Genomic DNA, 13,693 nt, shown 5'->3' with positions numbered 1-13,693 from the left:
TCAACTGTGCCTTCAGCTCCCCTCTCGACTCTCTACCCCCTCCTCGCTCCATCCCTTTCCTTCCCTCACCCTTACCATTTCCCCCTGCTCGGGTCCTGACCCAACTGTCCAGCGCCTTGGAACGTCCTCCCGACGTGAAAGATGCTCTATAAATGGAATCTTGTTGTTGTTGTTGATGTCATTTATATATAATAATAATAATAATCCTTGCATTTGATATAGCGCTTTTCACGGTCTTCTCGACGTCTCAAAGCGCTTCACAGAATATGCTGTAAAGTAAATTGACCGTATATTTGTGGGCGAAACATGGCAGCTGATTGCGCACAGCAATGTCCCACAAACAGTCATGGATTGAAAATGACCAATTCATTATTGTTTTGGAGGGATTATTAAATGGGGAGTGGGGAGTTTGTGACTTTCACAAGCGCAGTCTCTGTACTGTGGGCAGGGTGGGAACTGGACTGGAGGGGTTTGAAGAGGGAGTGGGGGGAGAGGTGTGCATGGAGTTGATTGGCAACAACGCATTCTAGGACTTTTGGTTAGAAATAGGGCTGTAGTGGCTAGGGTTTGAGGGATCTAGGGAAGATTTTTTGAGGAGGGGGGTGATGACAGCAGGTGGTGGGTTTCGTGGAGGTGATGGTGGATGAGAGGGAAGAGGGAGAGATGGGGAGGAAGGAATGCAGTATAGGGGTCGTGGTAGGAGTAGATGAGGGTGAGGGGGACAGAGAGGGGGTGGTGGTGGGTGACAAGAGGCAGGTGGATGAGGCTGCCTGGCAGATGTTGTGTATTTTAGATAAAAAGAAGTCCATGACCTCCTCGCACTTGGCATTGGAGGTGAAGATTGAGGAGGCCTGAGGGGGTGCATGGAGGAGGTAGTGGGGGTGGAAAAAAGGATTTTAGGGTTGTGTTTAGCCTCCAAGATGATGTTGGAGTAGAAGGCTGTTTTTGCACGTGTCAAAGAACAGCGGTAGATGTGGAGATGCTGGAGCCGTAGTTGGCAGTGAACTGTCAGGCCAGTTTTCCGCCATCTGCACTCGAGCAGCCGGGTTTGGGTTTTTAGGCAGTGGAGATGGTTGTTGTACCAGGGGCGTCGGGTGGGTTTGGAGATGGTCCTGGATTTCAGGGGGACGGGGGAATTGAAGGTGAAGGAGAGGCGATCATGGAGCAACTGGACGGCTGCTTCAGGATCTCCGTCAGTGGAAGGCCAGAGGGATAGGATATTTGATGATGTGAAGGCCTTTGTGAGGGTCCCAGGGGGTAGCCTTTTCCAAACACGGTAGAGGATGGTTGAGGGCTTGGTGGAGGAGAGAGGGATGTGAGAGTAGAAGGAGATGAGGAAGTGGTCCGAGATGGTCTTGTTCACTATGCTATAAAGTCACTATGAAGTCAGAAATGTCAAGGCCATGGGTGATAACAAGGTTAAGGGCATGACCATGGTTGTGGGTAGGTGAATTTATGTGAAGGGTGAGGTTTAGGGAGGAGAGGAGGGCAGTGAAGTCTGCAGAAGTGGTACAAGGGGAGTTTAGGTGGAGGTTGAAATCGCCCATTATGAGCAGGCGCTCGGAGCAGAGGGACAGGGAAGAGAGGAGAGTAGAGATGTCTGTGTGGAAGGAGCCGGGGGGCTTAGGGGGGCGGTAGACAAGGAGGATTTTCAATGGTAGAGAGGGGTGAAAGAGGATGAGGTGCTCGAAGGAGGGGAAGCAGCCAGAGGAGTAGGGGGTGAGACCAAGGGAGACTTTGGAAATGAAGGCCACCCCGCCGCCACGTTTGTTTGGACGGGGGATGTGGTGGAAGGTGTAGCCTGGAGAGGAGGCTTCAGCTAGGGAGATGCGGTCACTGGGGGAGAGCCAGATTTCAGTGAGCCCAAGAATGTCAAGGTGCTCGTCCAGGATGAGTTCGTGGATGGTGAGGGCTTTGTTTGAGAGGAATGGACATTTTGGAGGGAAATCAGGTGGGTTTGCTGGAGGGAGGAGAGAGATGCAGAGAGGATTTTTGGATGTACAGGAGAGATGGTTGTGGAGAGTGGTGTGAGTGGAGAGTTGGGGAGGGTATGTATGAGGGAGGGGGAAGTTGGGTTTGTCTTAAGGAGGCGGTTTGAGCGGAGGAAGTGAATGATTGGATACGTGGGGTTGCTGCTCTGGGACAGCCAGTGCCGCAAGCCACGATGGGACCGGCGGAGGATGCCCAGGCTGGAGCAGAGGGAAGTGGTGATGGGGTAGAGGAGAGAGAGAAGGCGGGGAGAGCAGTGGGAGAGAAGAACAGAGGGAGAGTAGCGGATAGAGGTGGGTGGGAGGAGAGACATTTAGAGGGGAGGGGGAGGTTTGGTTCGGGGTGGCAGCCAAAACGTGCACACAGAGACTGGGAGTGAGCAATCAGCGGGATGGCCTTGCCATCCATGGCCTTGCCCCCTCTTACCTCTCTGGCCTGCTGACTCCCTACCAACCTGCCCGCTCCCTCTGTTCAGCGGGCTCCGGTCTGCTCCATGTCTCCCGCCCGACCCGCCCTACCATCGGTGGTCGGGCTTTCAGCCTCTCTGCCCCCACACTCTGGAACTCCATCCCATGGTCCATTCGCCTCACTTCCTCCCTTGCCTCCTTCAAGGCCGGTCTCAAGACCCTTCTCCTTGATCGTGCCTATGATCGCCCTCCCACCTCTCTGTCTTCCCTCACCCTACACCAGCCCTCCCCCATGCGCGGGCCCCGACACCTGACTGGGATGTCCTCCCGACGTGAAAGACGCTCTAAAATGTAATTTTGTTGTTGTTGTTGCTGCTGTTTCGGACCCAAGCTGGGGGACGGGATTGGGGAGGGTGGAGGGTAGGGGGGGAAGGAGGGTGATCGAAGGCACGGTCGAAGAGGAGGATCGTGAGATGGGTCTTGAAGGAGGCAGAAGGACTGCGGGATGGAGTTACAGAGGGTGGGGTCAGACTTGCTGAAGGCGCACCCACCAATGGTGGGGCAGATGAGGTGGGGGACGTGAAGCAGGCCGGAGGCCGCTGAATGGAAGGAGTGGACAGTTTGGTAGGGGTTTAGGAAGTCACAGAGGTAGGGGGGAGCAAGGCCATGGAGGGCTTTGAAGGTGACGGCCACTGTATACTCTGTGTGATGGGAAGCCATAGTTTCAGAGAATTCAAGCCCCACATCATGACTTTGAACTCATTTACTTCCTGGCTATGTGTTAATATTAAATTAGAATATTAAATATTGTTTTTGTGTTAATGTTAAATATTGCTGTCTGCAAATCAGCTGTGGTGCTTCCCTGCAAATACACAATCTCTACTCTTTGTAGTAAAACCCTGTGAAATGTTTTGAGATATTTTGATGACATGGTAAAGGGCAATATCACACGCAAGGATTATAATTTGGCATGATTGTTTTTACTATTGATGGCAAATATAGCTAATGCAAAAGTAGCATTTATCTAAAATGCAATTTGTTTAGTTCAAATTGAATTCATTTAATGTAGTTATCAGTATAAAAACTAAGACATGCAGTTCCTTATTATCTCACAGATTAACATCGAAGTAAGTAAATTCCAGAACGGTTGGAGGACTTCTTCCCATAGTTTTAGAGATTAATGACCTATCCATGCATTTCTGAATGTGAATACTACTAACTTGAAGGTCAGGCTGTTCTGCTCTTTTTTTTAGTTCTAAGGTACTTTTAACTCCTATTGCAAATGGCTCAGATTTCTAAAAGGAAATGTACAATTGCAATAGTTGCCTCTTTGAAAGTCTGGCTGCCACTCTCAGATACAGATTTATGATTTATGTTGACCTTAGATTTTCTTTCTTTCAGACTTAATTACATGTTTGGATAAAGGGAACCATTATGATGAACCCCGTTATAGGTGAGAAATCAATAGAAATCAATACTTCTGAGATCTGGAAATATATTTTGGAATGTATTCTGGTTTGGGAAGTGTACGAGAGCAGAGGTTAAGTATTTTAATATTTCTTGTTCTAGATGACTGTTGGAAAATGACCAGTTCACAAGTGTAGGATCATCATCTTAAGACTTCACCTCAGCCAGAATTAAGTTGGACTTCAATGAAATGGATCAGGGATAAATAGTACAAAGAAGTATTTCTTTAATTGCTTGTCTGGAATATATTATGAAATTAATTATGGTGTCAATTTAACACATTAGAGTTCAGTGAATCTGTAGGATTTACAAAAACCATTTATTCAAAATGTCTTGGGAGTTCATTTTAGCTTCATCTTCTGTTTGCCCAATAATATTTTTGCAAACATTTTTAGTAAATTACAGCACCTCCAAACTAACCTTATATGTAATATTTTATTTTTGTACTTTTCCTGTCTACCCTTTCCATCTTCTTGTATTGACATATGTAATGGCTTTTCTTTCTCTCCCCTCATTATCTCCCCCCACCCAACACAGATTTTTGCCTTTGGAGATGTGCTCCATCAGCAGGAAGATATGTTTCAACAGGTTGAAATGATGAGTGTGATGATTCCTTCTTCCTCCTGTACCTCTTCTAACCTGTCTATTCATCTGCACACGCATTACAATGTACCAGCTTGGTTCAGTTGTTAGCAGCTTCACCTCACATGGGGGCTTTGAACTCACAGTGTTGGCTGACACTCCAATACAGTGCTGGTGGGAAACATTGTATTGTTGGAGGTGCTCCAGTTGAGATATAAAACCTTGGTCATATCTAACTCTTTGGGTGAACTTTGGGGATCCTATGGCACTATTCAAAGAGAGAAGAACATTTTTCTGCACCGCCCCAGTTGGATTTTAAAAAGACGAAAAGGAAACTTGAGAATGTTGGAAATTCCACAGCTAACAATTGAAATAGAAAAAGAGTTTGATGTTTTTGCTAGTGTACAGATGAAGACTTCTGTCTGAAACATTAACCAATTTTTTTCCTAACAGATGATTGGCCTTACAGTAAATTTTCACTATTTGATCCTCTTTTATAAAAAGCAGATCCATGGCTTACTTTCTGTTATTTGTTTTATGGTTTTGTTTTTGCTCACACATGTGTGACTGACTCCGATTCGAGATTGTCTTTGTCTCATTTATTGTTTTGTAATTCTTTTCCCACATTTCACAATGTGTTAAATCATTAAATAATTATAGTTAGTGGTTTAGAATGTTTTGCTTCCAAATATTTTTCCCAGTCTGACCCTACTTCCTCTCCCCAATTCTAGATTGGGGCCACATATTCTATTTCTGATGATAGGTCACACACAAAACACTTTTTTAAAAGTATCTGAATAGACTTCCATCTTGTGCCTCCTACTTCTCTATTGAGCAATGCTATTGATTGATGTCTTAGTTGCAGCGACTGAAACTGCGGTCAATGTAATCCTGTTTCAATGTGCTTGGTTTAGAAAGACTTTAGTGATCTGATTTTTCATGCTTGTTACAGCAAGTACTGCCCTGCTGGTTGCAAAACTGTAATAGGAGATGTCTCTGGCGATGCTGCCAAAGGGTATAGGCATGTAAGTACTAAACAATAATTTTTATATTGCAAATTGGCTTTTTGTGATTTACTTTGTGTATTTTCCAATTACAGAATACCCACACATATGTTGTAACTGTACAAATGTTGTCACCGATTGGCCTGGTGAAAGGGGAGAAATGGAGATTGTAAATAGCCCATTTACAAGCATTGAATTAATTTAACTTAAAACTAACAGTGTTGATTTCTCTCTGCTTCCTTTGGGCAGTCGGTTGAAATACACAGGAAATTTGCTGTAACTCAGTGTTTGGATCTAGAAAATTCTGACCCGCATTATAAACAAAAACATTAAACAGCTACCACCAGAGTTTGATATCCCTGCAACGTGACTGCATGGCATATAAAGACTCCTGGCAGCGTTCATGTGATTTACTGCACTATTCTTGCTACTCTTGTGATGCACAAACTAACCTACTTGTGCTTTTCTTGCAACGACAGGATTTTCATGTTTTGATTTACAAAATGTCAGAGTTTGTTTTCTACTAACATTAGAAAAGCAGTTGTATTGAACTAAAATAATGTTATAGTGTGCATGTTTTCATCTGCTTATCCAATGGAGTTACAACTTCTTGACTTTGATTAAAAGGAGTGTGGTAGCGAGCATCAAGTGTCAGCCTGGCTTAGTTGATAGATCACTTGCCTCCATGTGTGAAGGTTGCAGATTGAAACTCGCGTGTGGGAACAGTTGTTGTTTTATACCTAAAGCTAATCAATCCCACAATAAACATGTCAGATCTGAGATTAGGTTAATCAGGTTCTGATATAATCCATATAAATTGTTAGAAACTGGTTGTGCCAGATTACAAGCATATTTTTTGTGTGGGAATCTCTGTATGCATTTAAATGCTGCAACATTCAACAAGCTAATTGGTGCATCTACTATGGAAAATTGTGCAACTAGCCCTAAGGGTCTTCAGACTTCATCGTTTAATACACAAAGGATTTAATACATATCCATGCTCATAGTTTCTGATTTTTTGTCTTTATTTACATTTATTGCAGAATAGTGTTATTTGAATAGATTTTAATATTTTAAAGGATATTGGTGAACAACTGAAAGGCAAAAATTTACTTTATATATTTCCTAAGCACGAGAAATGTCCAACCAATTAATGGTTATTGAACAATGCAGAACATCTCATAATAGCCAACATTCACATATATCCATTGTGTATGTTTTAGTGAACAAGATTTAGAGGGATTAATTCAATCAGCTGTGTGATTAAAAGCACAAACTGGTCAATGCCATTCTGAACACATTCTTGAACATATTATCAAACATTTTAGAGTTTTCCAATTTACCTCTCGAGTGTAATGGATGTTTGTGATTTTATATAGACCAATTGTTACCTATTGATGTGTAGTCTGGTATTACGTCTCCCATGATAGCACAAACATATTCCAGATCATTTCAGCATTTTAACTGGTTTCACGAACATTAAAAGTGGATCACTGAAGGATGTTAATCAATTATTTAATAAATTTATATGTACTTTAACAGCATCATTTTAAAGAATTCAGAGTAAATTAACGTAAGTGCTTCTTTGCCTAAAATACAGAGCAACTTTGTTATAATGTGGCCATCTGAGTTCAATATCCCAGATCCCACTGTATACCTGAAGCACAAGAAATGGCCGACTTCCAGGTCATCATGAATGTGATTTAAACACGGTAGAAAAAGATGTGAGTTCTCTTAGAATCAACACAAAAGTTTTGCAGAACTGTGTCTAAAAAGATTAAGTGGATGTACAATGACAGTGTACATAGTGTTTGACAGGAATGAGCTGGTGGTTCTGAGTTGCATTTATAGTTCCAAGTTTTGTTTTGAAATCCTGTCACAAATTTTTAGGGGTCAAAACAGATGTCTCTTGCTAGGTTTCTTGGATTGTATCCATTTCCAAATTTAAGTTGATTTATCTTCAAGTTATAACTTTTGGTTGTGTTTTCTGTGTTTGTCCTTTTTGCTGTCAATGGAGTGAGCTGATGGTATATTGATTGGTTCATTCAGCAAAGTGGTTACTATCTTCAACTAAACTTGATCCTTTCTTCTCTAGACGTCTCTCCTTTGCAAAGCTGCCATTCATGCTGGTGTAATATTGGATACATTGGGAGGACAGATAGATGTTGTACAGCATAAAGGTCTGAGTCGATATGAAGGTATCTTGGCAAATGGAGTTTTATCTAAAGAGTAAGTGATGTTTCCTGCATTTTATTTGAGTATTGAATAGTCCATATTTTATCTGGCCCGTTTAATTTTGCTTTATTTGCTCTCAAAAGTTTTTTGCATGAAATTAAATGGGCCTTGAAAAATAAATAAAAAGTTACCTTTAATATAATGGTTTAGACAAGCACAACCCTTAGCAATTGTGTGAAAATATAGAGCTGTGAAGCAAGTGTGAGGACTGCTGCACAAATAAAAAAGGTTGCCAAATCAGATGGGTTTACAGTGAATTTGAGCATTTTTTAAAAAAATAAATAGTTTTATAGTGCCAAGAGAAGCAGAAATACATCAAACCTGGAACATTGGAAAAAAAAGCCCATCATTGGTCAAAGATAATTTCCGTATTTAAAAAATGAACACTTGGGTTATAAGTAGCAAATTAAGTCTGGTATCTATTGCAGAATCTTTAAATACATTTGTCTTTAATTCAATTAATAATCCCAAACAAACTACATTTCATTTTTAGTGCAAAGATTAATTTGTTTTTAAATCCCCAAGGTTTAATTGAAAGGTGGTTTTACATCCTATAGCTGAGTGTGCCATCCAGCCCATCAACAACTAAATAATCAATTAAATCATCAACTCTTGAGTTGATTAAAGCATCTTAGTAAACACTTCCAGATTAAGGTGGTTATGATTTTTGACGTAAATGTTGTTGTTCTGACAGCTGTGTGAAGCTCTTTGAGACATCTTCTCAATGTGAAAGATGCTCTGTAATTGTAAATTGTATAATTATATTGACCAATCTGTCTATGGAAATGTTTTTGTTTCCACTAACAGTGTGAATATTTTTTCTGAGAAAATATTAACCTAGTGTATATTAATAGTTATTGAAATGAGTCTTTAAACTTAAACAACAGAATATCCAATTGATCTGAAATCTAAAGAGTGAGTAGAAGAAATCTCTGTGACCCAGTATACATTCACGACAGGCAGCACATCATAAGTCATCAATGGTCTTTTCCATATGTCAAATTGAAAACGGTTATAGGCCAACAAAATCATTCACTGCAATGATAATGTTGCATTTCAGCAAAAAGTCAAATTCTGAAATGTTTTCAAGTGATGACTGATATACCATTGATTCCAGGTCTGAGTTTAAATGCATTATGCATTATATTTAATTTCTAATACTTTAATTGTTGAAATGGGTTCAAAGTTTATTATTTTTTTGAATTGCTTTCTTTGTTTTAATTTACAGTGGGTCCTTGTCAGAAAAGCGATTTGTGTTTGACAGCAGTGGTAAGGTGTCCTTCATTGTATTCCTCTCCTATTTTATGCAGCGTGTTTGTATATAAACTCGCTTGTCAAAAATGTGGTGTTGCTACCGGATCACAGAAAACACAATTGCATTTCTAATAGGAATATATCTCATTCCAACATAGGCACAAATTCACAATTCACATCAGTAATTTTGTCCAGGGTGAATAACACCCAATATTTCAAAATTATGAAGGATTAAAATACTATTTAACCAACTAATTTGTGGATTAACGTAACTTCAACATATGTACTTCAATGTTTTAACATAACTTCAATTCAGGTCAGTAAAGACACTGATGCCAATAAGCTTTTTTATGGGCACCTCTCTTACAAATAAAAAGTAAAATTTTGACTGGGGAAACCCCCAGTGAGTCTTTCTAAAGGACTCCTTCAGCATTATATCTTAAACTGTGGAAAACCTTTCTTAAAATACAACGGTAGAGGCTCTGCTATTGTTGAGAACTTTGAGGCTTAACAGTAGCGAAAGGCACTATATAAATGCAAGTTGTTGTTAAAATGGTTGTCACATCAAATCTGACTGACTGACACACACTTAGAGTTATTAAGTCTGGAAGTGCTGCCTGATTCACATGAACAGATATAATACTCTTGGAAAGGTTTGTCATCATCTTGGCTTCTGATGTTGAAGCTGGGATATGAAACACTTTTCCATTTTAGGCCAGCGTATTGGTATCGAGCACTTACATTAAGTACAACATAGATTAAATGCAAAAAAAGTTCCCCTGCCTTTACCAATTCTCAAATGTTTAGATTATACTGGAGATTATGGTAACATCCTTTTGACTTCTCTAAATAGTTTTTGCATGTGATTAAGGTCTGAGATTAAACTACTCAAGTTCATTTAGCTCTTCTCCAATCATAGATATGAGAAAAAGGAGACTGAGGCTTACACCAGTAGATCCAAGTTTTCTATTTGAAGCTAGCTCCAAGAGTTTTCACACAGTTTGCCACCCAATCCTTAAAACATGATATTTTTTCTTCCTTTGCTCAAGTAGATTGTAATCAACCACTGAGAATGGAACCGGGCATCATTTCAGATAGCCAGGTATGGACAGATCCAAGTGGTCACGTTATCAACTGGTTTCCAAACGGAACACGGCTTAATGTTCAAGGACCTGCAAGGACCACTCATCAAAGTGATGGTCAGCAATGGCTGGAAGTAGATTTAGGAGAGAGGAAATATATCACAGGTTAGTTAGAAGCTAATCATTTTTAACATATGCATGTTTTTTTCTACTACGTTGCTAGGTTTATAATCACTTAAAAAATAATGTAATCAAAATGGAGTTAAAACAATATACCAGTGCTTTTACAGACTTGGCAAAAATTTCCTTATAAGCAAAGTCTAAAGAGATGGAAAATATATAGTGTGTCAGCAACCCTGATTCTAAATCTAAATTGGCAAATTATAAATATCTTCTTTCAATTATTCTGTTTTGGTATTTTGCAGCAACATTTGTGTTTCAGTCGTGTGAAGTACGCACATTCTTTATTTTGACAAACATTGAATTTTGAAATAGCATGGATATGTGGAAGTGCGCCTGGGAAATAGTGATCACAATATGAGTGGATTTAAAGTCAGGCTTACAATGGGGAAGGAGAGAAATTCAGCACACATTGTCAACTTTAGACAAACAAATTTGAATGGATGAGGAAGAAACTGGGTGACAGTGCTAGACTGGGAACAGTACAGAGGTGAATATGGGTTTCTGTAAACAACATTACCGAGAGAACAATGTACAGCATATATTCTTGAGGAAGCAGTAAAACAGAGGGGAAAAAAAACATAGGTAACTTCAGGGATCCGTGGTAAGGTGGATACTATTTACAATGTACGCGTATGATTTGAAAGCAAGGCAAGATACTAAGCTATCTTAAATATGATACCAAATTGAGGGGAGGGAGTTACAAATAACAGTTCATAGACCCACAGAGTGATCTGAAAAGATTAGGGAGTTGCACTGACGAATGAGAAAATGTAATTCAATGTAGACTAAGTTACGAGAAGGAAAATATACAGGAATATAAACTAAATAGTATTAATCTACACAGAGCAGGATTTAGGGAATATCACTGAAACCATCAGAGCAGTGTGGAGTGCAAATAAATAAATCAAATGGGGTCTTGTGACTTTAGGCTTAAGACTAAACCCTAACATGCTTAGGATAGAAATTTAGTGGTGTCCAATTATTTTTCTACTTGACGTATGTCACTCTTCCTAGTCTGGCCTCCTCACGCTGGGGTGTGGTTCCACAGGCGTTGGTTGCTCTCTGGTACCTCAAGTGGATATTGTAAAGTATGAGCTTTGTTATTGAGCATTTGCAGGGCACTCGACTGTAGAGCTCATCACAACCGAGCCTGACCTCTCTTTCCCCACCAGGCTCACATACCAGCAGAGGGTACTGTAGTAGGACCAGAAGCAGGAACTTTGGTTGTTTTTTCTTTTCCTAACTCTAGAAAGATCAGGACTAATTTAATCTCCCCCATTCCACTGCAGGAAGCCAGCTGGTTTCCACACTGAAATTGTCCCAACAGGTCACTCCGAGTATCACTTCTTATGTGTTGCACAGAAAACTGCCAGGTTGACAATCCGCAGTCTAACCTGCTGCCTCGGGCAGGTTAGGTAATGTATTGATGCAATGCACAACCAAACCTACTACCACAAACAGGTTAGATTGTTATTGGTGTATATGTGCAGGACTGCAAGCCTGCCTTGGGTTCACGGGACACCCGCCATCTAAGAAAGCATATTATAACGGGGCTGCACTATATGTAAAACAGAGGCAATCAATGTAAGGCCAGTATTGACAAAAACCTCTGGAGGAAATTATACAGCCGTTCAGCAAAGAGTTAAAATGAGAGATATGAGACAGTTGTAAGATTAGTTTTTCATTTTTTTTTGCTTTGGAACCAGACAGATGGTCCTTCCTGGCCTTTTTGTGGAGTCCTGTAGCTCAGTGGTTAGAGCACTCGCTTTGCAAGTGAGAGACCTGAGTTCAATTCCAGTCAGGGCGAAACCTTGGGCAAGTTTCCTTACTCCACACGCCTAATAATAATCCTTCCAAAAAACCCAAAACAATAATAAATTGGTCATTTCCAATCTACGACTGTTTTTGGGACATTGCTGTGCGCAATTGGCTGCCGCGTTCGCCCACAAATATACAGTCAATTCACTTTACAGTATATTCTGTGAAGCGCTTTGGGACGTCCTCCCGACGTGAAAAGCGCTATATCAAATGCAAGGATTATTATTATTTTGCTTTCTTATGCTTTATTTTCTATCCTATGAAAACGACGTCTGTAGGAATTGCACCAAAACTAGGAACACAGCCAGAAAATTGTGTTGTGAAGTCTGCAATAAACAGATTAATACACAGAGGGATGAGTTTCCTTAATGAAACAGATGGCACTGTTTAGACAAAGATGACAAAAGATTTTTTAGGAACTGGATAACCTTAATATTCCAAATGTGCATTTACTAGAAATTTGGTTCCAGAAATAATTTCCTTTAATTTTTAGTCGAGGGCCTTTGAGATGTAACATTTGGTTAGCTTAGTTGATGAAGGCTTCATGTCGACTGTTTAGACAAACATAATAAAAGAACCAGCATAAGAATTTTTAGGAACTAGAAAACCTAATTAATAAATGGTGAATAATCACATCTTTGCATTCTCTGCTTTTGCTAATGATCATCTGTGGGTGTAAATCAATGAGCTGGTATTCTGACATGCTATGTTAGGGTTCAAACTTGCTTTTGATTTCAACATTTGCATTAAATGTATATTTAAATAAATGCCTTACTATTAAAACAATCACTTACAAGTATGTGCCTATTCCTGATGCCAAGAATGATATTGGCTGAGTTATCTATTGGATTAATCTCTGGCATATTTATTTTTTTGTTACAAATATAACAGCATATGTTACATTTGTAATGACTTGAACACTGCCTAATTCTGCTAGATTATTGGTTTTGGATGGTGTTGTGTATCTGCACATCTTCTTTCCATGTATCAGTTTATCTGCACTGGGCTCTGATGTCAGACGTGCAATGCCGGCAAAACAAATTGTTGTGTGCAAGCACACATACTACCAAGTCCACAGTTTAGCCATGCAACACGACTGTGAACACTGATGGAAGATAGTTGTGTTAAACAATGTGTTACAGAACACAGTGTAGAGTGCAGAGAAAGAGAAAATCTGGAATTCTCTCCCCTAAAAGCTGTGGTGCGGGTTCCATTCACACTTTCAAGAGATTTTTGGTAGGTCAGGATATTAAGGGATGTGGAGAGAAAGCGGGAAATTTGAATTGAAAGGATTAGTTGAGGTACAGATCAGCCATGATCTAATTAAATGGCGGAACAGGCTCGAAGGGCTGAATGTGTTAGCGTCCAGAGGGACTTGGGTGTCCTTGTACACCAATCACAGAAAGTTAGTCTGCAGATGCAGCAGCAATTAGGAAGGCGAACGGTATGTTAGCATTCATTATGAAAGGATTAGAGTATAAGAGTAGGGAAGTCTTTCTGCAACTGTATAGGGCCCTGGTGAGACCACACCTGGAATACTGTGTGCAGTTTTGGTTTCCTTATTTAAGGAAGGATGTACTTGCCTTGGTGGGGGTGCAGCGTAGATTTACTAGGTTAGTGCCAGGGATGAAGGGGATGAGTTACGAGGATAGGCTGACCAATATGGGACTAT

General features: G+C 40.4%; 1 protein-coding gene across 1 annotated transcript in view; it reads left to right on the top strand.

Annotated features, from left to right (window-relative positions):
* The window catches only part of dcbld1 (discoidin, CUB and LCCL domain containing 1), a 61,104-nt gene that overhangs the window by 32,693 nt on the left and 14,718 nt on the right, over positions 1–13,693 (top strand). Inside the window, exons 4-8 of the mRNA XM_007899648.2 lie at positions 3,798–3,849; positions 5,398–5,470; positions 7,545–7,678; positions 8,913–8,953; positions 9,991–10,185. Coding sequence (XP_007897839.1) covers positions 3,798–3,849; positions 5,398–5,470; positions 7,545–7,678; positions 8,913–8,953; positions 9,991–10,185 — 495 coding nt within the window. The remainder of the gene's footprint in view (positions 1–3,797; positions 3,850–5,397; positions 5,471–7,544; positions 7,679–8,912; positions 8,954–9,990; positions 10,186–13,693) is intronic.

The sequence above is a fragment of the Callorhinchus milii genome, unplaced genomic scaffold (assembly GCF_018977255.1).
Source record: "Callorhinchus milii isolate IMCB2004 unplaced genomic scaffold, IMCB_Cmil_1.0 Scaffold3, whole genome shotgun sequence".
NCBI classification, from domain to species: Eukaryota; Metazoa; Chordata; class Chondrichthyes; order Chimaeriformes; family Callorhinchidae; genus Callorhinchus; species Callorhinchus milii.
The sequence above is the reverse complement of the archived record's forward strand: the minus strand, read 5'-3'. Positions and strand labels throughout refer to the sequence as shown.